This window comes from Catharus ustulatus, chromosome 7 (genome assembly GCF_009819885.2).
Source record: "Catharus ustulatus isolate bCatUst1 chromosome 7, bCatUst1.pri.v2, whole genome shotgun sequence".
Taxonomy (NCBI): domain Eukaryota; kingdom Metazoa; phylum Chordata; class Aves; order Passeriformes; family Turdidae; genus Catharus; species Catharus ustulatus.
The window spans coordinates 38,488,897-38,516,690 of record NC_046227.1 but is presented as its reverse complement, the minus strand read 5'-3'; the positions used below and the strand labels follow the sequence as shown (position 1 = coordinate 38,516,690).

At 53.2% G+C, this 27,794-nt stretch overlaps 1 protein-coding gene and 1 long non-coding RNA gene across 10 annotated transcripts in view; one reads left to right on the top strand and one right to left on the bottom strand.

Moving 5' to 3' along the window:
* Positions 1 to 8,689, bottom strand: part of LOC116999006 (formin-like protein 2) — a 109,310-nt gene extending 100,621 nt beyond the window's left edge. For all 8 annotated transcript variants that reach the window (XM_033065280.1, XM_033065283.1, XM_033065285.1 and 5 more), the window contains exon 1: positions 8,515 to 8,689. In XM_033065280.1, coding sequence (XP_032921171.1) covers positions 8,515 to 8,631 — 117 coding nt within the window. In that variant the 5' untranslated portion in view covers positions 8,632 to 8,689. The remainder of the gene's footprint in view (positions 1 to 8,514) is intronic.
* Positions 8,690 to 8,867: 178 nt separating this feature from the next.
* On the top strand, positions 8,868 to 13,718 carry LOC116999017. 2 transcript variants are annotated; one of them, XR_004418504.1, is made up of 4 exons: positions 8,868 to 8,986; positions 10,241 to 10,343; positions 12,138 to 12,233; positions 12,803 to 13,718. It is a non-coding gene; the product is annotated as an uncharacterized LOC116999017 (long non-coding RNA). The 2 variants fall into 2 exon arrangements; XR_004418503.1 differs by having other exon boundaries at positions 12,138 to 12,254.
* The last annotated feature ends 14,076 nt before the right edge of the window (positions 13,719 to 27,794 follow it).

Sequence of the window (27,794 nt, the reverse complement as noted above, 5' to 3'; positions counted from 1 at the left end):
AGAGCAGATCAGGGTCAGAGCTGTCAGTGAGAGGGGTGCACATCACAGACCTTCCACCATCCCTGATCACAGAATGAGGGATATCCCTGCAGAATTCTGGGAATTTGGTTATTGGAATTATGGAGCAGATCAAGGTCAGAGCTGTGAGTGAGAGGGGTGCACATCACAGACCTTCCACCACCCCAGATTAGGGATATCCCTGCAGAATTCTGGGAATTTGGTCATTGGAATTATGGAACAGATCAGGGTAGGAGCTGTGAGAACAGGGGAGCACATCACAGACCTTCCACCATCCCAGATCACAGGATCAGGGATATCCCTGCAGAATTCTGGGAATTTGGTTATTGGAATTACAGAGCAGATCAGGGGCAGAGCTGTGAGAACAGGGGTGCACATCACCTTCCATCACAGGATCAGGGGTATCCCTGCAGAATTCTGGAAATTTGGGTTATTGGAGTTACAGATCAAGGTCAGAGGTGTGAGAACAGGGGAGCACATCACAGACCTTCCACCACCCCAGATCACAGGATCAGGGATATCCCTGCAGAACTCTGGGAATTTGGGTTGTTGGAATTATGGAACAGATCAGGGGCAGAGCTGTGAGTGAGAAGGGTGCACATCACAGACCTTCCACCACCCCAGATCACAGGATCAGGGATATCAGAGCTGGAAAGGACTCACAGGATCAGGGATATCAGAGCTGGAAAGGACTCACAGGATCAGGGATATCAGAGCTGGAAAGGACTCACAGGATCAGGGATGCAGCTCCTGGCTCTGCACACACCCCCCAAAATCCCACCCTGGGCACCCCTGGCAGTGGTGTCCAAACACTCCTGGAGCTCTCAGTGCCCATTCCCTGGGGGGGAAGAGCCTTTCCCTGAAATCCAGCCTAAACTGGAGCAGAACTAAGTGGGAACATGACATTTCCCAGCAACAGCGTGGGCAAGAGCACAACCCTTGGGGCCAGTGTGAGCACATGAGGTGATGGAAACCTGCTCAGCCCTCAGAACTGAAAGCAGGATGTGATCATCTGGAAATTCCCACTTTTTAACAGCTCCAAGCGCTGTTACCTGACCAGCCTGAGCCCTTTGGCCCCAGGGATGCTGAGATTTTCTGTAACCCAAATAGAAATGAACTGGAGCAAGCTGGTGTCCCTCATTTCCCATGCCCAATTCCCAAATGGACTCTCCCAAACAAAGGGAACAACAATCCAGCTGAGTTTGTCTGAAATGTGGCTGCACCCTGCTCACCACAGCCGGGTCACCAGCACTGCTCTGCTGCTTTTTAACTCTAATCCTCTGCTGCCCAAAGAAAAATGCCATTTGCACCTCCCAGCAGAGAGAACAAACCCCCAGAGCCCCAGCTCCAGCCTCTGCTGTCCCCACACCTCCCAGGACACGGCAAGGGAGCAGGAAAACCAAGCCCTGCTCGTGCCTGCCTTCCTGCACGGGGGAATTGTTTTGATCCTGATCACAAAATGCTGAATTCAAAGCCAAGAGGAAACCCAGATGCTTAAAAATAAACTGAAATGCTGCTGCATTAGCATGTTCTGCATAATTCATGGGCTCGTGCTGGGGAGGTCACGGTGCCAGGGCTCCAGCAGGGATTTCTGTGGGCACAGGAGAGAGACAGAGCCAGGCAGCAGAGCTCCAGAAAACTGGGAGGGGATGGGATGGATGGCCCCATAAACCTGGGAGGGGATGGGATAGCCCCACAAACCTGGGAAGGGATAGGAATTGGGATGGGAACTGGGATGGGATCAAAAGTCCTTCCAAGCCAGGCCACCCTGGAATTCTGTCACTCTGGCCAAGGTTTTGTCCTGCTGGTCCAGGGGCAGAAGGTGATGGCAGCAGGAGCTGCCCTTGCTGTCTCCAATATTGGGAAGGAATTCCTGGCTGGGAGGGTGGTTCACAGATTCCCAGAGCAGCTGTGGCTGTCCCTGGGTTGTCCCTGGCAGTGTCCAAGGCCAGGCTGGACAGGGCTTGGAGCAACCTGGGATAATTGTGGGGCAAAAGTGACACCAAACTCTCCTGCTGGACACCACCAATTCCAACAGAACCTGCAGCAGAACCTGCAGCAGAACCCAGGGGATTTGACATTCCCTGTGCCCTAAATCCCCAGTGAGCACCAGTGCCAGCCCTTCCAGCAGGGCTGGGGACACAAGGGACCCTCGGGAGCCACCTCCCCACTGCCACCACCCAAAGAGAGCATCACAAACCACTGGGGCAGCAGAGGAAAGCAACAGCAAAACTGCCACCACTGCCAGGGATTCTCCACCTCCAAGGGAACTCTGGGCTGCATCCACCCCCCTTCCCAGTTATCCAGGGGGAGAACAGCCTGGGAAGAGAACAGGAAGCTCCAAAGCCAAAGTGTGTTTGGGAAAAAGGCAGGGATGGCTCCAGGTTTGCCTCTCAGTAACCTCCAGTGAGCAAACCAAAATCTGAAAGGGAATGTCAAAGCCTGGGCTCACTTTAGGATGGATCCTGAGCGAGAAATGGGGAGGAAAACAAAAACCAGCTGCTCCTGCAGGGTCATTCACCCCCACAGCAATGAAAAAATCACTTCTTCAGCAGGTGCTGGGCTCAAAATGAGAGCAGGAGATTGCCTGGACCCACAAAACCAGGGATGTGCTGATCCCTCATGGAACACCAGCCCAACCCCTTCTGCAGCTGCAAGGAGCACCCAAAATTCCAGCAGGAAAAACACTCCCCTTCTCCAAAGCAGCCACACAAACACAATAATAACTGGTAATAAATACACAATGTAATAACAATAATAATAAAAATACACAATATAATCATTATTATTGTGCTGATAATTATCATGAACACCCTCACATGGATGTTTTATTCCAAAAAGGGTTTTGGAGTCTTGAAGAAGTTGCCTGAATGATTCACAATCCTTGCCCAACAATCCAGAAATACAGTAAAAACACCAGTGTGCTTCTGAAAACACGAGGGAATCGAACATTTTGGTTTGGGTTTGTTATCTGCTGAGCTCTGCTGCTCAGGGGGAGAAGTTTCTGTGCACTTTAAAACCTCCTCATGCAGCAGGAAAAGCTGAAGTGATTTTAAAATGAGAGACTGAGGGCAGCCACCCGTGGCTTCCAGTCATTCAACCACCAATCAAAAACTACTCAGGAGCTACTGATTTATTTAAGGTTGCCTTGTAAACTCTGAATTTCACCTTGCACCTCTCCAGTTCTTTCTTTAGCATCACCCATCGCATGGAGTGGTGCACAAGGGACCATTTACACCTCAGGGCCAGCTCCTGCACCAGCTTGCTGGTGGAGACACAATAAAAATAATAAAACCAATACAAACCCCTTTATCTTGCACACAGGGTTAAGGAAGTTGATGGAGATGTTTGATAAAGCTCAGAGGAAAGTCTGATAAAGTTCAGTGCTCAGGAAAGAGGATGGAGCAGGTTAAAGGTACAAGCAGAGGTTTCACCTTAAACAAAATTTAATGTGTAATTAAGAGGGTTCATCCCTCCACCATCATCCAAATTAATGGGAATATTTGGCACAATACACCAAAAACTAGATGCATCCACACATCAGCCCAGCCATTCCTGCAGCCTTCCAGGTTTCCTGGAGCTGAAATTAATTTTAGCAGGGTTACCAGCAGCTAAATACCCACCACAGCACCCTTGTATTCCAGACACTCAAAGGAAAAAAATCAGTTTTACAAAAATGTTCTCCTGTGATGTCTGGGTGGAAAAACTTACAAATGCCATCCCCTGAGTGACAAAGCAGCTGGGCAGGAGTGTCAGCAGCCAGCACTGCTGTACACTGCACCCCTAAATACACATATAGATGTATTTAACAGTGGCATTTATTAGGATTTCTGCAAGCAAACCAGTCCCTGCCCCAACCACTTCACGGAGACCTTGAGGAAAAAGCCCAGTGGGAGGAAACTGAACAAGGAAACCCCACAGGTTCTTTTTGACACCTGGATTCTAAAAATCAGGCTCAGAAATCTCATTCTCCTGAAGATTCCTAAACCCCCTTCAGCATCTCTCACCTCCCACCTGTACCAGGTATTTCAGGATCCCCACTGAAATCCATCCCAAGGGAATTCTGTCACATTTAGGGATCACAAGGAATGCCACAAAAGCTCATCCTATCCCACAGATATCTCCTGTCGTGCTCCATAATCATTTACAGACCCCAAACATATATATTCTATAAAACAATGCCTAATATATCTGATAGACAATGAGCAAGGGCAACAGCTGGGAAATATTAGAGTTTTCACACTGAGCTTCCAAAATTCTTCAGACACTCAAACTGCCTTCCCTGGGATGGAAAGTGATGCTCAGACAAAACCCAGGGGCAAGAAAGGAGCTCCAGATGGGGCAAGAAGGGAATTCCAACCTGGGGGAAAAAGGGAATTCCACCTGGGGGAAAAAGGGAATTCCACCTGGGGGAAAAAGGGCATTCCAACCTGGGGGAAAAAGGGAATTCCAACCTGGGGGAAAAAGGGAATTCCAACCTGGGGGAAAAAGGGAATTCCACCTGGGGCAAAAAGGGAATTCCACCTGGGGCAAGAAGGGAATTCCACCTGGGGGAAAAAGGGAATTCCACCTGGGGCAAGAAGGGAATTCCAACCAGGGGGAAAAAGGGAATTCCAACCAGGGGGAAAAAGGGAATTCCACCTGGGGCAAAAAAGGCAATTCCAACCTGGGGCAAAAAAGGCAATTCCAACCTGGGGCAAAAAAGGCAATTCCAACCTGGGGCAAAAAATGCCATTCCAGCAGGGGGAAAAAGGCCATTCCAGCAGGGAGAAGATGTTCCTGTGGGCACAGCAGGCACAGGTAGGTGGCAGGAGCAGCTCCCTCAGCCTCCAGCCCACAGCAGCAGGCACAGAGGAGCCCTTTGTAGAGCCCAGCCCCACTCGGAGGGGTAAGAGGATATTTCCTGTCAGCCTCACCGCAGATTTGTAATCCAGCAGTCAAATGATGTCAATCACAGCTCATTAGGCAGCGATTTCCCCTGCCAAGCCCAGCCTGGCTGCTTCCTCCAAACCACGTGGCATCTGCAGACGTGCAGCCCCGTGCAGGGTTTGGGGAGACCACCCTGCTGCAGGAGCTGCCAGCTTTGGGATTGGCTCCCACAGCTCCCAGCCCTGCTGCCACCCTGCCTGGGGATGCTCCTGGCACCCCTGGGGTGCTGAGCTGGGCTCTGCTCTCTGAGCAGACACGGGGTGGCCACCAGAATTCAGGAGGGTGAAGGCAGGGAAAGATCTGATACAGCTGAAGAGAGAGAATTGGGGAAGGGACAAGGCTGGGATGGTCCCAAGGGGATGTGCCAGAGTCAGAGCCAGAGCCGAGAGCCAGCACAGCCAAATCAGGAACTTGGTGGCAAAACTGGGAAGCTCAGAGTCAGAGCTGAGAGCCAGCACAGCCAAATCAGGAACTTGGTGGCAAAACCACACCATGACTTCCCTGGATTTCACATTCTTGTGCCAACCTGAAAGGGAATTATCTCACAGGAAAAGGGGAGAATTCACATCAGTTGGAGAGGATGGAGGAAACAACACTCAGCTTTTACAGACTGAATCCTGGATCTCTCCTGGTTGTCCTCCACATTTTCCTCCTTGAAGTGCATCCCATCAAGTGCATCTTCCTGGAGCACACAGAGCCCAGTCTCACCAGCACACACTCAACACAAGAACCACAGCAGTGCCAAAAGCAGCACCAGGGGACACAGGGAACACCCTGATGTGACTGCCCAAACCATCACTGTCCCTCCTGCTGCCTCAGGACAGCCTCAGGAATGCTGATGGCACAAGGACACAGATTTGAGAACTTCACCCAAAAAATGGAGCAGTGCTCATCATCTCCTGCAATTCATGCACCTCCAGGAGGATCAGGAGGCAGGGAGGTGACAGTGTGTGCTCCAGGTGACAGTGTGTGTTCCAGGTGACCAGGTGTGTTCCAGATGGACAAACCACAGCACCAGAACCCTTTCTCTACACAGAATCCTCTGACAACCCAGCAAACACGAGCTGGCACACATCCATCACCTCCAGGCACATCATCCCCTCACTGAAGGGACTCCAGAGATCCTGCAGCAGCTCAGGACAGCGTGGTTGGAGAGGAAAAGAATAAAGCAGCTGGTGTCACAGCACTCACAGTGAAATCACAGCCAGCCTGGGCTCTCCTCGTGGTTTGGAGCTCCCTGCTCTGCACCAGGGGAGAGAATAAAACTTCCAAACACACAGCAGGGACCTCTCCCACACAGAAATGGGCACAACCCTCCCAGTGTGAGGACCTGAGACATGCACACAGCAACTCCATGTGTTCATCAACGTCCAGATGAGCCCTGGGAATTCCATTAGAGAGATGAGAATTGGTATTGTCAGCACAGCCCTGCAGGAGCTCACCAGGGCTCTGAGAGTGCCAGCAACGCTTGTGCCAGGCTAATTTCTTAAGAGAGCACATAAGGAAGGTGAGATTTAGCCTTATAACCTTCAGCATCTCCTTCTTCATGCTCCCATCTTCTCCTGACTAATCCTCTCTCCCCACAGAAAACATTCCTCATGGTTTTTCCCCTTAATCACTCTTTTCTCGTTAGTCCCTGCACTTCTGCCTACCCCATTCTGGGCTTTGACCAGTGGCACAGTCATCTCTGCCTCAGAGAAACCAAAATAAAACCAGCCAGGCTGTTTATTCTTTCATCAACTGCTCAGATATTTCCTGGAAGCTGCAGCAGCAGCAGCCATCCTGGCTGGCAGCAGGAACAGCACCAAGGTGATTTTCTGGTGGTGTTTGAATCTCTTCTTGCAGCTTCTCCCAGTGGGGGAAAATCATCCCACAGCGTGTTTGTACAGACTGTCCACCTGCATCCCAACTTCTCCATCTGCATCTCAGCATCTCCACCTGCATCCCAGCCTGTCCACCTGCATCCCAACTTCTCCATCTGCATCTCAGCCTCTCCACCTGCATCCCAGCATCTCCACCTGCATCCCACAGCCTCTCCTTCCAGCATCCCACAGCCTCTCCCTCCAGCATCCCAGCATCTCCACCTGCATCCCAACTTCTCCATCTGCATCCCAGCCTCTCCCTCCAGCATCCCACAGCCTCTCCTTCCAGCATCCCACAGCCTCTCCCTCCAGCATCCCACAGCCTCTCCCTCCAGCATCCCACAGCCTCTCCCTCCAGCATCCCAACCTCTCCACCCGCATCCCAGCCTCTCCACCTGCATCCCAACCTCTCCACCTCCATCCCAGCCTCTCCCTCCAGCAAAGCTGCAGCACTCATCCTCCCAGCCCTCACTGAAGTGCAATGAGGACCAGAAGGAGCCCAGCAGCTCGGGAAATGACAGCCTGGCCGCTGTTATCTCCCGTGTTGACTTGACACGTTTCTAACGCTGCCCCAAAAGACGTCTCTGCCTTTTACTGATGCCATCCATCAGCCCTAACCCAAAGCCACGGATTTCCTCCCGCAGACCACGCAGCCAGGAGCTCTTCTGGTGGTTACAGACGAATCCAGACTCGCTTCTGAGCCGTGTGGGAGCATCTCCCACCTCCAACACGACCCCCGACAAGAGCAACGCGGCACCCGGCTTTTCTCCACCGTGCCTGATAATCGCAACATCTCACTCGCCATTTGGCTCGTCAGTGGGGGTCCCTGGCTGAATAGGCTTATTCTTTTCTTAGACACGATAATCTAATTGGGTCTAACCAGAAATAATCCCCAACACACAGCAGTTGCGAATCCTCGCCCAGCGCTCCAGGGAGCGGGGGGGCGGCTCTGGGATGCGGCTCGGGAATTACCCCGGCACTGCCGGGCTTCCCTGCACTGCAGACAGCGGGGCATGGCACGCACATGGAGCACTCCCCCAGCTCCCCTTCCACACGCAAACGTGGCTCCGAGCAAAAAAAATAAATAAATAAAAAAGCACGGCGGAAAAGAGATGGGGCGCGACCCCGAGGGTTCGCCCGGGGAGAGCCCAGCGCTGCCCTGCAGAGCCGGGCTCAACATCGACCCTGCCGGAACCAAACCGGGACAACACCGGCACGGAGGGGCCGGGAAGGAGCGGAGCGGGGTGTCCCCTGGGCGGGGGGACACGGCTGCGGTGTCCCGGGGAAAAGAACGGCGGAGAGAAAGCCCGAGCGTGCCGGGGTGCTCAGCACTGGGGTGTCCTGGAGAGCCGCGGTGGCCCCGAACGAGCCGCGGTGGCCCCGAACGAGCCGCGGTGGCCCCAGAGCAGCCGCGATGGCCCCGGCGGAGCCGCGGTGGCCCCGAACGAGCCGCGGTGGCCCCGGAGCAGCCGCTCCCCGCCAGCTGCGCTCGCCGCCCGCAGGAGCCGCCCGGGCCGGGGCACACAGCGGCTCTCCGGGGTGGCCACCGAGACAAAGAAGCCCGGCCCGTCCCGCGGCCGGCACCGCCCCGCCGAGCCCACCTGTGCCCGGCCGCGGCTCCTTCCCGAGCCAACTTTGCTGCGCTCCGCTCTCCCCCCTTCCCCTCCCCTCCGCGCTGCCCTCAGACAATGGGGCCGCCGCTCACCAGCACCACGGCGAAGCGCTCCTCCAGCTCTCCGGGCTCGGGCATGGGCAGCTTCAGGGGGACGCTGTGCGCCCTCAGCTCCGTCTGCTGCGCGTCCACGCTGCCCGCGTTGCCCATGGCGGCCTGAGCTCCGCGCCGCTCCCGCTGAGCTCCGCGCCGCTCCGCCTGAGGGCCGGGCGGGCTCCGCGCCGCTCCGCGCTGCCCGGGCCGGGCGGGCTCCGCGCCCCGCGCTCGCCCCTCAGCGCCGCGGCCGCTCCGCCGCGCCGCCGCCCGTCATGGCTCGCCGCCCTCGCCCTCCTCCTCCTCCCCCCGGGGCGGGCTCGCTCCGGCTCCGGCTCCGGCTCCGGCTCCAGCCCCGGCTGCGGCTCCCCCGCATTGCCGCCCGCACAAAGCCCCGCTCCGCCCCCGGCCCGCGGCGCCATGGGACTCGTAGTCCCGCTGCTGGACGGGGGGAGGGAGTGCCTGGAAAAGGGTGAGGAGAGTGGGGGATAGGGGGAAGGGGTGCGGGAGACCCCGCCGCCTCCATTTTGCCTGCGGTGCCGGCCGGGGGTGAGGGGACGCGGGGAATGGGAGCGGAGAGCCGGGAGAAATCCTGCCCTGGTGGAGTGGAGGGCCTGGCACCGGTACCCAGAGCGGCTGTGGCTGTCCCTGCATCCCTGGCAGTGCCCAAAGCCAGCCTGGGACCGGGTTTGGAGCGGCCTGGGACAGTGGGAGGTGTCCCGGGGGTGGCACCCGGTGGGGTTTGATGTCCCTGTAAATCCAAGCCAGTCTGGGTTCTGCCATCCTGTGAGATAACTCCAGAAAGCCGCGGTCCTGCTGCTCGCCACACAGCTGTGGGTGGCCCAGGACAGTGGCCACGCTTGGTTGCCCCAGCATCCCGAGTGATGGAAATCGGGACGGAGCAGGACTGATCCCCAGCCCGTCAGTCCTGCCCATTCCTGAGGTGTCATCCCCCATCTCTTCATCCTTCCCTGCCCGTTCCTCAGGTGTTATCCCCATCTCTGCATCCTTCCCTGCCCATTCCTGAGGTGTCATCCCCATCTCTGCATCCTCCTCAGACCTGCCCATTCGTGAGGTGTCATCCCCATCTCTGCATCCTCCCCAGCCCCTCAGACCTGCCCATTCCTTAGGTGTCATCCCCATCTCTTTATCCTCCTCAGACCTGCCTATTCCTCGGGTGTCATCCCCATCTCTCCATCCTTCCCAGCCCCTCAGACCTGCCCGTTCCTCAGGTGTTATCCCCATCTCTTCATCCTTCCCTGCACATTCCTCAAGTGTCATCCCATTCTTTGGGTGTTATCCCCATCTCTGCATCCTCCCCAGCCCCTCAGCCCTGCCCACTCCTCAGGTGTCATCCCCATCTCCTCATCCTCCCCAGCAGCTCTCTCCAAGGCAGGGTTTCAGCATCCCAGGAATGCTGCACAGGAGCCCTGCCCCGGGAGATGCTGTCAGCCCGTTTGGTGGCTGTGCTGTCCTCACTGACATCTGCTTCAATCCCAAATCCAAGACCCCATTCCCTCCTGTCAGCCCCACCAATGCCCCCTATCAGCATCCCATTATCCTTCTGGGATCCTATCTTTCACTCAGCTCTCACCTCTCACTCGTGCTGCTGCCTCTCCTCCTGGCCATGGAAACCATCCACATGGAGATTAATTAGGGGGGAGGAAAGCAAGAGGATAAGCACCATTGTTTGGGAAATGACCATTCCTTAATTTCCATTCTCCAGGATAAGAGTTGTGCCAGAGGCACGGCGAGGGAAGTGCCGCAGAAGCGACGTGCTGGGAATCCTGCAAAGAAATCCATGCAAGTGGCAGGCAGCTTTTCCCTGGGTGAGCTCCGCTGCTAATTAAATGTGCTCATTCCAATTAAAAATCCAGTATTTGGTACATCCATAACTGGGATGGGGAGAAGCACCTTGTCCTGGCTCGCTCCCCATCTCGCCCACGGAACACCAGGACGTGACCCGGGATCCCGAGTGATGCCAAAGGTGTGGATTTCCCACCCTGCAGGCCCCAGAGCAGCTCAGAATTTCATCAACTGCTTTGTTAAAAGCCTCAAATTCTGGCACTACCCTTGCTAAACAAAGGTTGGAACCCGGGAGAGCTCTGGGGAGTTAATGTCGTTATTGTCGACAGTGAAGGAAGCGGTAATAGATACTTGGCCCCGTGTCTTTTATCTGAGACTATCACAATTCTTTGAAAGATTAATTAGTTAATTAAGCTTCACAAGAGTGCTGTGAGATAAGGGAGAGTTAGAGTGCCACTGATAACAGAGGAGGGTCAGGGAACAGTGACTGAAGACAGTCCCCAGCAGAAGATCCTTCTCTCCCAGCAGCAAATCAACAGCGAGGCTTTTAATTACCTGTGATGACAAAATCACTCCAGTGTGAGGAATCCCAGGATCTTCCCACTCAATAATTCCCACCATGGAAGCACTCAACAGTTTCCTGATGATCCTTGTGTTCTTTCCAAGGATCACATTCTGTGATTCCATGAATCACCTCAGCATTTTTACTCCTGTGGACACCGGGAGACGGGGAGATGCTGCTGGCCACAAATACCTGGGACAGGTTGGGAGAATTGCAGGATAAACTGGATTCCTGGGTTTCAGCAAGAAGTCACAGGCAGCTCTGAATCCTGCTATGAGGCATATTCAGGTCAGAACCGGCCTTGCAAAATTTTTAATGAAATTAGGCGTCCTTACACGCAGCAAACATTCAACATCAATGCAGCAGAGCGGAGAAAAGAATTCTTTTAAAGGATAAGATGATTTTTAAGCAATTTGTTGCTGTCTCTACCTGGGATGTCAACATTTGCAAATGCCAAAATTAGTGTGGGTGAGTAAAAAAAGGGGACTTAGCTGGCTCGTGCAATGTAAAGAAATTATTGTGGGATAAAAGCTAATAAACAAGACCTTTGTTTCCACATTTATTTATTCAAATAAAAGAAGCAGCTCCACAATGTGCAGTTCCCAGAGCTCATCCCAGGCACCTGGGTGATTTACACTGGGTGATGGCACCAGGGAATTCTTTGTGTGCCCTGGGATTAATTAATGGCCATAGCAGCTTGGCAAGGGCTCCATGCAGTGAGCCTGTGTGGAATTTCACTGCAGGATGAGACTCCTCAGCCTCTCCTCAAGGTCTCTTTGTCACCAAAACCTCCTCATAAAGAGCTGCAAGTTTGGGGGCGAGTCACTCCTAAAGTCCCCTGACCCAACTGATTGTCACCAAAATCTTTACACAAAAATGTGGAAGTTTGGGGCTGAGTCACTCCTAAAGTCCCCTGACCCAACTGATTGTCATCAAAATCTTTACATAAAAACCTGGAAGTTTGGGGCTGAGTCATTCCTAAAATCCCCTGACCCAACTGATTGTCACCAAAATCTTTACTACACAAAAATGTGGAAGTTTGGGAGCAAGTCATTCCTAAAGTCCCCTGACCCAACTGGTGTTTGTCACCAAAATCTCTACATAAAAATCTGGAAGTTTGAGGGCTGAGTCACTCCTAAATTCCTCTGACCTAACTGGTGTTTGTCACCAAAACCTCCACATTAAAAACTGGAAGTTTGAGGGCAAGTCACTCCTAAATTCCTCTGACCCAGTCTGTACTTATTTATATCTCCAGGAGAACCTCTGAAGGGAAAAGATTGGTTTGTGAATCTCCATTTTCCCTGATGCTCAGCACTTCCAGATGGATCCTGAGCTGCTGCTGAAGTTCCAGGTGATCTGATAAAAGCTGCAGGTATTTAATAACTAGCCAGATCCTGGCTCAGCAGTGGCCAAGGATGTTTCATTGATAATAAAGATGTAGAGCAGCCATAAAATCCATCCCTGAGCTGAGCAGTGCTCACTTAAGGAGAGGTTATTGATTGCACTCACCAGTGCCTGGGAGAGGGGCTTTTCTGGAATAAATGAAAAAATATTTAAAAATCACAGGCTGCTTTCTGAGGACAGTCTTCTCAAGGAAAATGAGAAGCTGCAGGGTGGAAATGCTCAATCCCAGCAGAGTTATTAGCTTCATACCCAACCAGCCCTCTCAGTTTCCTCTGTGTGCTGGAAATGAAATGATTCACTTTGGAGCTGATTTCTTTGTGGCCCTGCTGATGTCCTTGGGTGTCACTTCCAACACTGCTGTGGGTCAGATGCAGCTCCCCCAGAGCCAGGGGTGGTGTTGGTACCAGCATCCCACCTAACCCCACCCTCCATCCCTTGTCCCAGTCCCTCTGCTGCTCTCCTGGAGCCCCTTTGGGCCCTGGAGGGGCTCTGAGCTCTCCCTGGATCCTTCTCCAGGCTGAACATCCCTCCAGGAGTTTAAAACAGATGCAAAGCTGGGGTGGAGGATGCCTGAGGAGCACTGGGATGTGAAGGTGAGCACCTGGAGCTGTGCTGGAGCCCAGAAACCTGGGATTTTTGAGGTGAGATGAAGCACACCTCCCTGGATCCCCACATTCCTGCCATCCCATGCTGAGCAAACCCAACCCCAGCCTCATTTCCTGGTGGGATTCAGCCTGGCCAGGAGCTCCTTCAGGATTTCTTGGCAGGAAAGCAGGCAGACAAAACACAGCCTTGGAATTCCCAGCAAGGCCAGGAACTGCAAATGCTGAGGAAAATGAGATAATGGAGCAGAAAACAGGGCTGGGGAAGGAGTCAATATTTAATAAAGCTGCAATGTGAGAGCAGGGCAGCACCGAGGTGTAGACACAGGCTGGAGGAGATGTTGGCTGTACCAACCAGCAGATCCCAGTCCCTGTTTTCCCTGGGGGATGGAGGGGCTGGAGCTCAGCCCTCAGCTGGCCCAAAGGCCCTCAGTGGCTCCAGAGGCCAGGGGGACAATCCAGCCCTTGTCCCCACTGGGTGCTTCCACGTGGGCTTGGCGCTCCAACACCCCCAAGTTCCCTTTGTTCTCCCCCCAAAGCTCTCAGCAAACACTCCTCAGGATGCTTAGGCAGGAGGAACAAAATGAATTTGATTTTTTCAGCTGCTAGAAGCTGTTTAGAGGCCTTTAAAGGGTTCCAGAGCTCGCGAGAAAAAGATGGATCTCAATTTACAGGGCTGATTAACAACATTTGTCTCCCAGCAAGGCAGAGGGAGGGGGAGGATTTGCCAGAGCAGGAGCTGTGCAGTCACAGGAAACACCTTTTGCAGACCTTTAAATCACATTTTCCAATGTCACCAGCTCCCTTTAGTGCTGAGAACTCCCAGCAGAGCTGAGATCCCTGAGCCCACAGTTCCTGGTGCTCCTGGGATGCTCCTGGGACATGAAGTGTGAAACCATTCCCTGTGTCCTGGTGCAGTCAGAGACTGTCCAAAGTCTCTGCCCATCTCTCCTCCAGGCTCAGGCACTGGAACACCACAATTAGGTCACCCCAGAGCTTCTCTTCTCCAGGGACCTGCAAGGTTTTGTTTCATGCTAAATTAAACACAAGGCCAACGATGCGGGTTTTCCCATAAAACAAACATTTCCCTTTTCCAGGCAGCTCTGAACATCTCCACTCCTGTTGCAGACAAGGAGAACAGCAGTTCACCCTGAATTATTCAGTGCCACTGGGGCAGGGGCAGCCTGGCTGCCTTTGGCTGAACCCAGCCAGGAGGGAAAGGCTGAATGCAGGGAGCATGAAGCAGAGCTGCTGCATCTTTAATAACTCCTGCAAGTTATTCCATTGCTGAGAGCCTTTGGAGGTGCCAGGGGCAGAACTTCACAGCCCCTGTCACCCTCTGGGCCACAGCACAGCTGTGGGGATGGCTGTGGGGTGGTGGCACTGCTGTGGCATGGGAAAGGCACATCCCAAACCTCCAAAACGCTGCTGGTGTTGATTGGAGGGGGTTTGTGGGCAGCTGCAGGGCACCCCCTGCCTCAGGGCACTCTGTGTGGGCACTGCACCCAGCAGAGGTGGCAGAGCAGTGGGGATGGAGCAGTGGGGATGGATCAGTGGGGATGGATCAGTGGGGATGGAGCAGGCTGGAGAGCTGGGGGAAGGTTCAGCCTGGCTCCAGGGACAGCTCAGAGCCCCTTCCAGGACCTGCAGGGGCTCCAGGAGAGCTGGAGAGGGACTGGGGACAAGGGATGGAGGGACAGGACACAGGGAATGGCTCCACTGCCAGATGGGTGCAATATTGGGAATTGGGAATTCCTGGCTGGGCTGCAATTCCCAGAGCAGCTGTAGCCTGGCAGTGCCCAAGGCCAGGCTGGGCATTGGGGTTGGAGCACCTGGAGCAGTGGGAGGTGTCCCTGCCATGGCAGGGGTGGCTCTGGGTGGGATTTAAGGTCCCTCCCAACCCAGCCAGTCTGGGATTCCCTGTCTGTGCCTCGGGCTGAGGAGCTCACAGCTCCACTGCACAGCAGAGAGCTCGGGTTTCCCAGTCCCTGGTAACACAATTAAAGCTCATTTCCCAGAAAACAGGCCAGGGTGACAAATTGAGCCTGTTCTGTGCACGGCACAAAGCCCAGCCTAAGCCAGGCACAAAGCCCAGCCTAAGCCCAGCCGTGCTGTGTGTTTAAGCCACGTGCCCGCAGGTGCCTCCACCTTAGAGCTGCCACCTTTTTTAAATGCTTCAAAGGAAATGGGGCTGTTGCTAGAGCAAATATTTACAGATGGAGAGCAGTGGCTGCATCCTGTGGCTGGAGCCTGCATGCTTGCATTGCAAATCCTATCAGTGAGGCACAAAAGCAGGCCAAGGCAGTAATTATTGTTTGGGATGCGAGGCAGGAATTGAGTGTGACCAGTGGCCATGCAAAGGGCTCGGATGTGTGGCAGAGAAAACGCTTATTCAGAGGGATTTGCAGTGTCCTGGGCTGGGGAGCAGCAGTGTGAGCTCAGAGCTGTGCCCACCCCCGGTGGCTGCCCCGTTCCTGCCGACTCAGCTCCTCTTTGTTTGCCTCTCCTTGCTGAACAGAGATGCTGCAGTGCACGGCTGGGTGGGTGACCTCAGCCTCGGTGCCAACTGCAGGGCTGAAATGGAGGCAGAAAATAACAATCCATTGTCCTGGCCCTGAAATGCCAGCTTTGTTCCACGTGGGGCTGCTGGCTTAGCCCATAACCCCTTCCCTGCTGCACACTGGCCCTTGCAGCCACTCAGAGTCATCAAAATCCCTGCCCAGGTTCCATCTGCACCTGATCCAGTGTGGTGGCAGTGGTGCAGTGCCACAGCACATCCTCCCTGTGCAGAGTGTTTGCAGTTGGTCAAACCCACCCAGAGCTGGGTGTTCTCATCTCTGCTGGTGGTTAAACCTGGGGGATGAGCTGGAGAAATTCCTCCAGCACGGACAAAATCATCATCCTCACATTGTTCACTGGGTGAGTGAAGGAGAAAACATCCAAAACTTTTCAAAACACGGTTTTGAAAAGAGCAGGATGTGGATGGACAGGACATCATGGGATGGACAGGACAGCTTGGGATGGACAGGACACCATGGGATGGACAGGACAGTCTGGGATAGACAGGACACCATGGGATGGACAGGACACCTTGGGATGGACAGGACACCATGGGATGGACAGGACAGTCTGGGATGGACAGGACATTCTGGGATGGACAGGACATCATGGGATGGACAGGACACCATGGGATGGACAGGATATTCTGGGATGGACAGGACAGCCTGGGATGGACAGGACACCTCCATGGGATGGACAGGACAGTCTGGGATGGACAGGACACCTTGGGATGGACAGGACACCTTGGGATGGACAGGACAGTCTGGGATGGACAGGACAGTCTGGGATGGAAGATGCAAACCCTGGAGGAGAGGGAATCCTGCTGCCTGCAGGGCTTTTCCAGTGCCCTGCTGCCCATCCATCCCCTCCTGTGATCAAATCCCACCCCCTGCCTGTGCAGCTCAATCCCTGCTTTCAGGGATTTGCTCCCAAGTGGGTTGGGAGCAGCAGAGATTCACAGAATCACAGAATTTTGGGTTGGAGGAGATCATGGAGTCCAAGCCCTGCCCTAACATCTCAACCAGACCATGGCACCAAGTGTCACACCCAGGGTTTTTTATACACATCCAGGGTTTTTTACACACATCCAGGGTTTTTTACACACACCCAGGGTTTTTTACACACACCCAGGGATGGTGACTCCAGCACTCCCTGGGCAGCCCGTTCCAGTGCTCCTTGTGCATTCCAGGTTTGTGTGCATCCCCAGCCCTGGAGGGCCGGGCAGGGATCAGCCTCTCCTCATCCCTGCCCCCTGGCCATGCCACCCCCCAGCCAGGCCCTGGCTGGGGAAAAACAAGTAAATAACTGAAGTAAATAAACATCCAACCCACGGCAGGAGCCGCCCTGGGCAGCCCCTCCCTCTGGGAGAAGCGGGCTCAGGAGAGTCCATGGCTTTCCATGGTGTGGGTGTGATTAATGAACTTCATCACAGGACACTTTGATCCATCTCTTGTTTTCAAGGGATAGTCCAAAACAAGAAGAACTGCTACCCTTTGTGCTCTTGTAATTTTGTTAATCGTGGAAACCTGGCAGACTTTTGCATAGTCAGCACTTGCATGCATTATAAAATATATTTGCAAAACACAACAACGCTGGCTTTCATATTCCAGAGGCAGCCAGCATATCCTAGTTGGCAGGGAGCTCAAAGGAAATTTATGAAGACCCAAAAAAATCCTGCAGGAATTTAATTAAGCCCTAATCTTGGTAACACTCAAACATCTCTGCTTCCCCAGTGTCGTCTGCAGGCGCTGGTTGTGTCTCGGGGTCGTCTCAGCTCACTTCACAGCAGGCTCGTGGGCAAACCTGCCCAGCTGGGGGTGTCCCTCTGTCCCCAAACCCTCCAGGCCCTTCTCCCAGGCACACTGGAGCTGCAGAAAGGTTTTTTTTTTGTGCAGCTGGGTCCTCAGAGCCATGCAGGAAGCGCCGCTCAACAGGCAAAACCTGCAGCTGGAGAAGAGCCAGCTTTGGTTCTTCTGGGTTTTGCTGGTGGGGTAGGGGCTGTGTGGGCTCAGAGGTGGCAGCTGCCACCCCTCAGGGTGTTTGTCACACCCTGCCCACGGGTGCCACCATCCCCAGTGCCACCACTGCACTGCTGAGCCTGTCCCCAGAACCCAGCTCCATCACTTCTGCTCAGCCTCACTCTGCTCTCACTGCATTTCAGCAGCAAACAAACCCCAACCCCAGAGCTCTGAGCATCCTGCAGGGCAGTCCCAGCTCCCACTGTCCCTGCAGGACAATCCCAGTTCCCACTGTCCCTGCAGGACAATCCCAGTTCCCAATATCCCTGCAGGACAATCCCAGCTCTCATTATCCCTGCAGGACAATCCCAGTTCCCACTGTCCCTGCAGGACAATCCCAGTTCCCACTGTCCCTGCAGGACAATCCCAGTTCCCACTGTCCCTGCAGGACAATCCCAGTTCCCAGTGTCTGTCCCTGCAGGACAATCCCAGTTCCCACTGTCCCTGCAGGGCAATCCCAGTTCCCACTGTCCCTGCAGGACAATCCCAGTTCCCACTGTCCCTGCATCCCAAATCCCAGTTCCCATTATCCCTGCAGGACAATCCCAGTTCCCATTGTCCGTGCAGGGCAATCCCAGTTCCCACTGTCCCTGCATCCCAAATCCCAGTTCCCACTGTCTGTCCCTGCAGGACAATCCCAGTTCCCATTGTCTGTCCCTGCAGGACAATCCCAGTTCCCACTGTCCCTGCAGGACAATCCCAGTTCCCATTATCCCTGCAGGACAATCCCAGTTCCCATTATCCCTGCAGGACAATCCCAGTTCCATTGTCTGTCCCTGCAGGACAATCCCAGTTCCCACTGTCCCTGCAGGACAATCCCAGTTCCCATTGTCTGTCCCTGCAGGACAATCCCTGTTCCCACTGTCCCTGCAGGACAATCCCAGTTCCACTGTCTGTCCCTGCAGGACAATCCCAGTTCCCACTGTCCCTGCAGGACAATCCCAGTTCCCATTGTCTGTCCCTGCAGGACAATCCCTGTTCCCACTGTCCCTGCAGGACAATCCCAGTTCCCACTGTCCCTGCAGGACAATCCCAGCTCCCATTTTCCCTGCCTGGATCCCAAATCCCTCCAGCTCAGCTCCCTGAGAGCAGGAAGGGCTTTTGGGTGACCCCCCTGCAGGGATGCAGACAGAACATTATGTAAAGGGAGGAAATTTAGACTGAATTTCGAACTGAAACTCTTTTAATTAGCAAACTCTTCGCTGAAGAACCACTTCCATTGGTGGGGATGTGATTCCTTATTGCTTGAGGGATTTAAAACCAGACTGCTCTCTGCTCCAAAAAAGTGCTATAAGCAACAGCTCTTTGCTTGTAATGAACTGGAAATACTGGCACGTCTCCATCTCCTTCACATATTTTCCCTTGTATCTTCAGAGGTTCAAATAAATTATCCTGAGATGGAACAGATGTAGAATGCAGCCAGTGACATTCTCCAGCTTTTTTGACTGAGTTTTCTTTCCTCCTGGGAAGGCCCATGGAGCATGGCCATGCCATCCTGCTGGGATGGCTTTGGGAGGTGCCACTGGTGGCATTTTTGGGCAGCTCCTACAGCACATCCTGGTCAGCCCAGCAGGCACCACCTCCTCTCCTCTCCTCTCCTCTCCTCTCCTCTCCTCTCCTCTCCTCTCCTCTCCTCTCCTCTCCTCTCCTCTCCTCTCCTCTCCTCTCCTCTCCTCTCCTCTCCTCTCCTCTCCTCTCCTCTCCTCTCCTCTCCTCTCCTCTCCTCTCCTCTCCTCTCCTCTCCTCTCCTCTCCTCTCCTCTCCTCTCCTCTCCTCTCCTCTCCTCTCCTCTCCTCTCCTCTCCTCTCCTCTCCTCTCCTCTCCTCTCCTCTCCTCTCCTCTCCTCTCCTCTCCTCTCCTCTCCTCTCCTCTCCTCTCCTCTCCTCTCCTCTCCTCTCCTCTCCTCTCCTCTCCTCTCCTCTCCTCTCCTCTCCTCTCCTCTCCTCTCCTCTCCTCTCCTCTCCTCTCCTCTCCTCTCCTCTCCTCTCCTCTCCTCTCCTCTCCTCTCCTCTCCTCTCCTCTCCTCTCCTCTCCTCTCCTCTCCTCTCCTCTCCTCTCCTCTCCTCTCCTCTCCTCTCCTCTCCTCTCCTCTCCTCTCCTCTCCTCTCCTCTCCTCCCACACTCAGCTCCTCCTCAGTCACTTGTGCCCACAGAGGTTGTGGATTCCTCATCCTGGAATTGGGGGAACTTTGAGCTCCCTCCCAACCCAGCCCCCCCAGGATTCTGTGATTTTCCCAAAATCCTGGCAAGGAAGAGCAGCTGGAGCTCGCAGCCGAGTGAGAGGCAGGGAGGTGCAGGCCCAGGTATTCAAATGACCCGTGCAGGGTTTAACCAGAGTGGTTCAACAGGAATTATTTGACAATGCCAACATGTCTAGATCAGGTTTTTACACATCCACACTTTCTCTGGCAGGGGCAGCACAGAGAATCCTTCTCCCCTCTCTCTGAGTCAGGACAGCAGCAGGGAAAGCCCCATCTGGCTTTTCCACACTTTGTCTTTTCCTGGGTGAACAGTCCAGCTTGGATTCATCTGGAAATAAAGCTGAGCCAGAATAGGAGTGCAGGACTGCATTGGAAACAGAAAATAAGATCTATCACATCATATCTGAAAATATCTGTGAATTATGGAATTAGAGCAGAGTCCCCTCAGGGTTTAATACTACAGAGCATAGGAAAATGTTTTTAAAAAGCAGTTTACTACTCCTGGTGGCTGGAGGAGGTGTCAGGGCAGGAGGATGTGGCTTGGGACAGCCAGCACTTGGATTGGATTGATTGGATTTCCTGTGGCATAGGGAGAAGCTGCACACAATGAACATTTTGGGGGAGAGAAATACGAAGATTCTTGTTTTTTCTGCATTAAAAATCCCAACTCCTCAGCTCCCTGAGGGCAGTGCCCTGGGCTGGGGGCAGGGAGGGAGGCCCAGCCTGTTTGGCTGCTGTCACCCCTGCATGCTGTGCTCTGCAAAGGTGCAAACCCAGCAGCACCCCAGCCCTGCTTCTCCCAGCCAGCACTGTGGTTGCTCACGAGCAGCTTCAAAGCTGGGCCCTTTTCTGATGACACAAACAAAACCAGCAGCAGCAGCCTTGCCATTATTTAAACAACTCCTCAAATCCCTTGGCCCTCTTCCTTCTGCTTTTTTAATTTTATTTTTTTTTAGCTTTTTTAACCAACTCCAGAAGCCTTTTCTGTAGCAAAACGAGAATTGCCAGTGGCCAGAGCAGCAGATTTGTGTTTTTGGTGGCAGCTGCTTGTCCAGGCTCTTTGTTTGGCATTTCCAGCTCTGAGCTCCAGCCCTGATGCAGCACTGGGAGTTTTGCACCACTTCATTAGTGGTTTGTCTTCTTTTTTGGGTTTTTTTTTGCTTTCACTTAGAGCTAAGATTAACAAACACACGATGGAAATGGATTTTTTTTTGTGTTTGGGTTGTTTATTAATTTTATCAGAGTGTTTGACAGCACTTCCAGCTACTTCCTAGGAGAGAGGAAAATGGAGCAAGATGCAGCTGTTATGAGGTCTCAAAGTTAAACAGCCCAACAGAGAATTAACACCTGTATTATTTATCCTTTTAACCTAATAACCAAATTTCTGTGACTCTTAGTGTGATACTGTCTGACCAACCAGAAATTACTGCCTGAAACTCATTAAGAAGAAGAAAGACAAACACTGAAAGAGACAACACTCAAAATTCTCTGTATTATCTCATTTTTGTACTATAAACACCTCAAATTTAAAACTTTTTACTAAGTGAAAGCACACACTTCTGTTTTACTACACACTGATGATTTTAACTTTATCACTCAAATTTAGCAGCTTTCTCTAAGGGTTCAGCTCCAAAGCAGTGTTCTGCAGGGGTCAGTGCCTGACAGCACAGAGAGCTCCAAACCCCAGGTTTGTGTGATCCAGCACTGAGGATGGAGCAGGAAATGTGACACAGGCTTTTATCAGGGCTGCTCCATCACACTGAGCTGTAATTATGATGCCTTCTGTTCAAATATTAAACACACGACCTCCTTGGCTTGGAGAGCAGCCTGCTCCTTCCTGGGAGGGAGCTCTGCTGCCAGGGACAGCTCCCAGCCCTGGCTGCTCCTGCCCAGGAGTCCTGGCAGTGCTGGAGGAGATTCTGCAATGTTCCACGAGGAAATTCCTCCTGGAGATGGGCTCTGCTCAGGGCTAGGGAAGCTTCTTTTAACAGGGTGGAAAAGTCAGGGAGCAGCAGCCCATGGAGGGGAAATGAATGATGGAAGGAACCAGGGGCTGAGGGGGAGCAGTGCCCAGGGTGGGGGAGCCCAGGGTGGCCAGCAGGGCAGGCTGTGGCCACCAAACCATCAGAGAATTCCAGACTGGTTTGGGTTGGAAGGGACATTAAAGCCCATCCCATCCCATCCCATTGATCCCATCCCATCCCATCCCATCCCGTCCCATCCCATCCCATCCCAGTGATCCCATCCCATCCCATCCCAGTGATCCCATCCCATCCCATCCCATCCCATCCCATCCCATCCCATCCCATCCCATTGATCCCATCCCATCCCATTGATCCCATCCCATCCCATCCCATCCCACTGATCCCATCCCATCCCATCCCATCCCATCCCACTGATCCCATCCCATCCCATCCCATCCCACTGATCCCATCCCATTGATCCCATTGATCCCATCCCATCCCATCCCATCCCATCCCATCCCATCCCATCCCATCCCATCCCATCCCATCCCAGTGATCCCATCCCATCCCATCCCATCCCATTGATCCCATCCCATCCCATCCCATCCCATCCCATCCCATCCCATCCCATCCCATCCCATCCCAGGTTGTTCCAAGCCCCATCCAACCTGCCCTGAAACACTCCCAGGGATGGGGCAGCCACAGCTTCACTTCACAGCACAATTAATTATTATTATTATTAATGATCATTATTAATCCCCCTGTTCACAGTGCCCAGGAATTGCTCCTGACTCTGCTCCCATCCCCTCATGGCTCTGCCTCTCTGCCTCCCAACAATTCCCCCTGCAGCTCCACACGTGGGAGGAGCAGTGGAGCCACGGGATCCCAGCTCAGCTGCACAATTGTTTGGATTTTGTGCTGCACTGAGCGGCCCCACAACCACCACGGGCTGTGGTTTGTGTGACATAAAGGAACAAAGTCAGGCCAGCTGAATGGATTCCCACATTGCAGCATTTCCAGGAAGCTTTTCCCTAACGCTGCGTGAACGCCGCACAAAGGCACAAACAAAAGGAGGAGGAGGCCGGCTAAAAACAAATGAGTTCCCATTTTTTAAAATGTAAAAAATACCTTTAGAAAGGCTTTTTCTCCATTTGTGATGGAGGGGATTGTGCAGCTGGAGCTCCCAGGATGATGGGAGCTGCACCCAGTCCACTTGTGCGATCTTGCCCTCCTCTGTGTCTCCTTGAATTTAAAATTATGTGTTTATGAGGTTGGAAACTGTTTGGCAACTTATTATTTTGCACTCGTAAATCCTTTTTCTCAGATCTCAGGGTAGTTTATAAACATGAATGAAGCCACAAACACAGGGGCAGGGCTCTGCAATCATACTGGTCCAACAGGTGGGGATTCAGCAGCAGGGCTTGCCCAGCTCTGCACTGCAGAGGGCAGTCCCTTGAGAGCTGGGGAATTTCCTTGGAGTCACACTGGGGCAGCTTTGAAATGCATTGAAAAAAAAAGGTGAGATGAGGAAACTGGAAGGAACATTTTCATGAAAATGGGAAGTTCTCTGATGCAGGGTTGATGGCAAATGGTACCAGCAGAGTGTCACTGATCCTGGGGAAAGGAGATCCTGCTGATCCTGGGACAGGAACACCCTGGTGTGCTGATCCTGGGACAGGGACACCCTGGCATTGCTGATCCTGGGACAGGGACATCCTGGTGTGCTGATCCTGGGACACCCTGGCATTGCTGATCCTGGGACAGGGACACCCTGGTGTGCTGATCCTGGGACACCCTGGCATTCCTGATCCTGGGGCATTCCTGATCCTGGGGCATTGCTGATCCTGGGATACCCTGGCATTGCTGATCCTGGGACAGGGACACCCTGGCATTGCTGATCCTGGGACAGGGACACCCTGGCATTGCTGATCCTGGGACAGGAACACCCTGGCATTGCTGATCCTGGGACAGGGACACCCTGGCATTGCTGATCCTGGGGCAGGGACACCCTGGCATTGCTGATCCTGGGACATCCTGGCATTGCTGATCCTGGGACAGGGACACCCTGGCATTGCTGATCCTGGGACATCCTGGCATTGTTGATCCTGGGACAGGGACACCCTGGCATTGCTGATTCTGGGACAGGGACACCCTGGCATTGCTGATTCTGGGACACCCTGGCATTGCTGATCCTGGGACACCCTGGCATTGCTGATTCTGGGACATCCTGCCATCCCATCTGGGTACCAGACACTCCTCCATCCTCTCACCTGAAGTACAACAGGAGTGGGACAGAGCTGGGAGCAAAGGGGGTTCCTGCTCCTCATCCCTCCCATGAACCCCTTTGGAAGTGAGCCCTGGGGAAGCAGAATTCTCTACAAACACCCCAAAATTCCAGCTGCTCTTGGGGACAGGGAGCAGCACAGGGGCTCCTCTGGCATCATGCCACTGCCCAGGGATGGGAAAAGGCACACACAGATCCCAGGAGCAGCTCTTCCCTGAGTCCTGCTCCCCAGAGGAGCCTCTGGATGTGTCCTGTTAAACTCAGCAGAGATGCTGGAATTGGGGAAATTTAGGAGGAAGTTTTTGAATTTTTTTAATTTTTCTTTTTTTAGGAAGTAGATTTAAGCAGGTTTTTATTTTTCTAACTGGTTTGGGGAAGGTTTTTTTTTTTTGGAGAGAAGTGTAAAAAAACCCCTGTTTATTTAACAGGCAAAAAATGAACAATATTAAACAGCAAAACTTTTTGCTGCTTTGAAGAGACGGCAAATTTAGAAGAGTTTTTTTTTTTTTTGTGGGTTGTAGTTTGGCTTAGTTTGTTTGTTTTTAGTTCCTCTAGCACGGGGAAATGGCCCAGGCCAGGCCTGGTGGGCTACAGGTGTGAGCTCTGGGTGTCTTTTGGGTTTTTAATTTAGAGAAGGTTTGAATAATTTTAAGAAAAAGGGAAAACCCTCCAGTTTAGGGAGCTTTTCTGTTTTAGCTACTTAGGAACTTACTAAAAGAGTAAAACAATAAACCCTGCACTTCTCTTTACTCCTGGGAGCAGTTTGAAGCTGCAGAACTCAATGTTTGACACAAACACAACACAGGATGGGGGTACAAGGGACAGAAAGCCATCCTGAGACAGGGAGGGGGAAGGCAGACGGACAGAGGGGCGGACAGACAGACAGACAGACAGAGGTACAGACAGACAGGTACAGTTATAGACACACAGAGGTAAAGACAGACAGAGGTACAGTTATAGACAGACAGAGGTGCAGGCAGAGTTACAGACAGACAGACAGACAGAGGCACAGAGAGACAGAGCTACAGAGTTACAGACAGAGTTACAGACAGACAGACACAGAGTTACAGACAGACAGAGTTACAGACAGACAGAGTTACAGACAGACACAGAGTTACAGACAGACAGACAGAGTTACAGACAGACAGACACAGAGTTACAGACAGACAGAGTTACAGACAGAGTTACAGACAGACAGACACAGAGTTACAGACAGAGTTACAGACAGAGTTACAGACAGACAGACACAGAGTTACAGACAGACAGAGTTACAGACAGAGTTACAGACAGACAGACACAGAGTTACAGACAGACAGAGTTACAGAGTTAGAGTTACAGACAGACAGACAGACACAGAGTTACAGACAGACAGACAGTTACAGAGGCACAGAGGCACAGACAGACGGACAGAGTTACAGACAGACAGACGGACAGAGGCACAGGCAGAGTTAGAGACAGACGGAGGCACAGACAGACGGACAGACAGACACAGGCAGAGTTACAGACAGACAGACGGACAGACAGACAGACGGACACAGGCAGCCCCCCCGCTCTCCAGGCTGCAGCAGGACTCGAATCGCTCCCATCAGGACTCGAATCGCTCCCATCAGGAATCTCTCCCAGCAGGACTCGAATCGCTCCCAGCAGGAATCGCTTACGCGCGGTCTGGGCGCGGATAACGCGGTGCAAAGCGGCGTTGCGGCACTTTCCATTCACACATAAATGCTCCGGCTGAAAGGAGCTCAGAGCCCCGAGCTCAGCTTTGGATTGCCCGCAGGACAATCGGGGCTGCCCGGGGGCCGCATTCCAGGGACCCGAGCTGTGCCAAGGGAGCGGGACTGTCCCAAACCCGGCTTAGAGCTGCTCCATGTGGGACATGCCCCGTGACACAGCCCCCAACCAAATCCCTGCTGGGAGCACCACACGGAGAGCAGCGGGCTGAGGTTCTGGAGAATGAGGTGCCAGAGGGCGGGGATGGATGGAGAAATCCTTCCCTCCGAGGGTGGGGGCTGCCCCTCGATCCCTGCAATGTCCCAGGATGGGGCTCAGAGCAGGGACAGTGCAAGGTGTCCCTGCCATGGCAGGGCTGAGGATGGATGGATGGAATTAAAGGTTCCATCCAACCCAGCCCTTCCTGGGATCCTGTGACTCTTTCCAGAGTTCCCTGCTGGAAATAAAGAGCTGTGGCTGGAGGAGCTGCAGCACTCCCAAACACTTCCCAGGGTACAGGGAAATGTTGGATCTTCTGGCTGCTCTCCCTGCTGGCACCCCCTGCCCTGGCTGAGGCTGCTTTTAGGAGATGCCAAGACTCCCAGCCCTTTTGCCACTGGAATTGCCTCCCTGCATTCGGGGAAATTCTGGATATACAACTGGGCAGGTGCTGTGCATGGAAGTGGGGAAAATCTAGGCTCCACTTCCTCTGTGACAGCTAATGTAAGGAGGAGGAATCCCACAGTGGAACAAGAAGAAAATAAAGTGTGATTAAAGAAACAAATGAATTCCTCTTAACACCAACGTGCTCCCAACAGCCACGCGTGGAAAACGCGTCTGAGACGCTTCCATGGGGAAACTGGAGTGGCTGAGCTGAGTGACAACAGCCCAAGGAAGCTGAGCAATGATGGATCAAAGCTTTGGGATGCTCACTGGAGTGGCACCAGCCTGTGTGAGCAGTGAGTTATTAACACACCCAGCACTGCCACGCTCGCTCCTCCCGCAGGAACACCCCGGGTGCAAAGCGTGCCCAGCTGCTGAGCACAGCTGGAAAACCCTGTGAAGGCTTTTTAAGGGTCTCTCAACACTTTAAAGGATGATTTCTCACCTAACAGGGACATCACAGCAGCTCCTTGGAATGTTTTCCATGGAATCACTTTCAGCGTTTCTCCGTTTCCTCCGCGCGACTCCCACGCGGAGAGAGCGGCGTAAAAACGCAGGGAACAAATATTCCAGCAAACCACAGAGCAAAGAGAGGGCAGCTGCAGGAATCCAGGGGATCCAGCCAGACACCAAACAAAGCTGGAAGCCTGGACAGGCTGCTTCTGTGCACCAGGAAAAAGCTTCCTGGGAGCTTCCCGAGGGTTTCCAAAGCACTTTGGGGAATATAAATTGTCCTCTCACACAGCTGCTGCCGAGGCAAAGGCTGCAGATTAAATATTATGACAACGTTTTGTAACAAAGAAACTGGGAAAGCTGAGTTGGCCCCTGGATGTGGGACAGGGCAGGAGGAGGGGGGAGCAAAGATTTCCTACAACCCCTCCTGGATCCATCAGGGATCCATGCAGGTGGCTGAGCCTAATGGGATGTGGGACAGGGAGAAAGAGAGTCCCAGATCCTGGAAAAATGTTTGGAAACATCATTTTTATATCATTTTTCTGTCCTCCTCTCCTGCTCCTTGCTTCTCCTTAAGGAGTAGTTTGTTCCTCCATGACTTGGGGTAGCAGTGTCCCTGATGTTTTATTCTCCCTTCCATGTTGTTATTGTTGATTTTACAATTTCCTGTGGGATTTTTCCTTTGGGAATTGTGGCTCACCCAGAGCAGTGCTGTAGGTGCTCCTGGACTGGATGTTCTCCAGAACTGCTTGAACCTCAGACTCAATCCTTCCTTTCCAGCTGGTCTTGGATGCTCTGTCCCACCATATCCAGGTAAAAGGAGGAGCAGAGCTCTTGTCACTTGAGTGTCACTGGGTTTGAGGTGACAAACCCAAGGGGAATGGAGGAGCCATCCCTTCATTGCCACACCCAGCTGCTGTGACTGCTGCAGCTCACAGAGGCCAAACCTCTGGAATTAATGCCTGGAAAGAAGCAGGATCCATTACAAATCCCCACTTGGGCCAGACAACATCAGTGCTTGGTGCCTTCCTGCTCTAATGGGTCCATCCTTCCT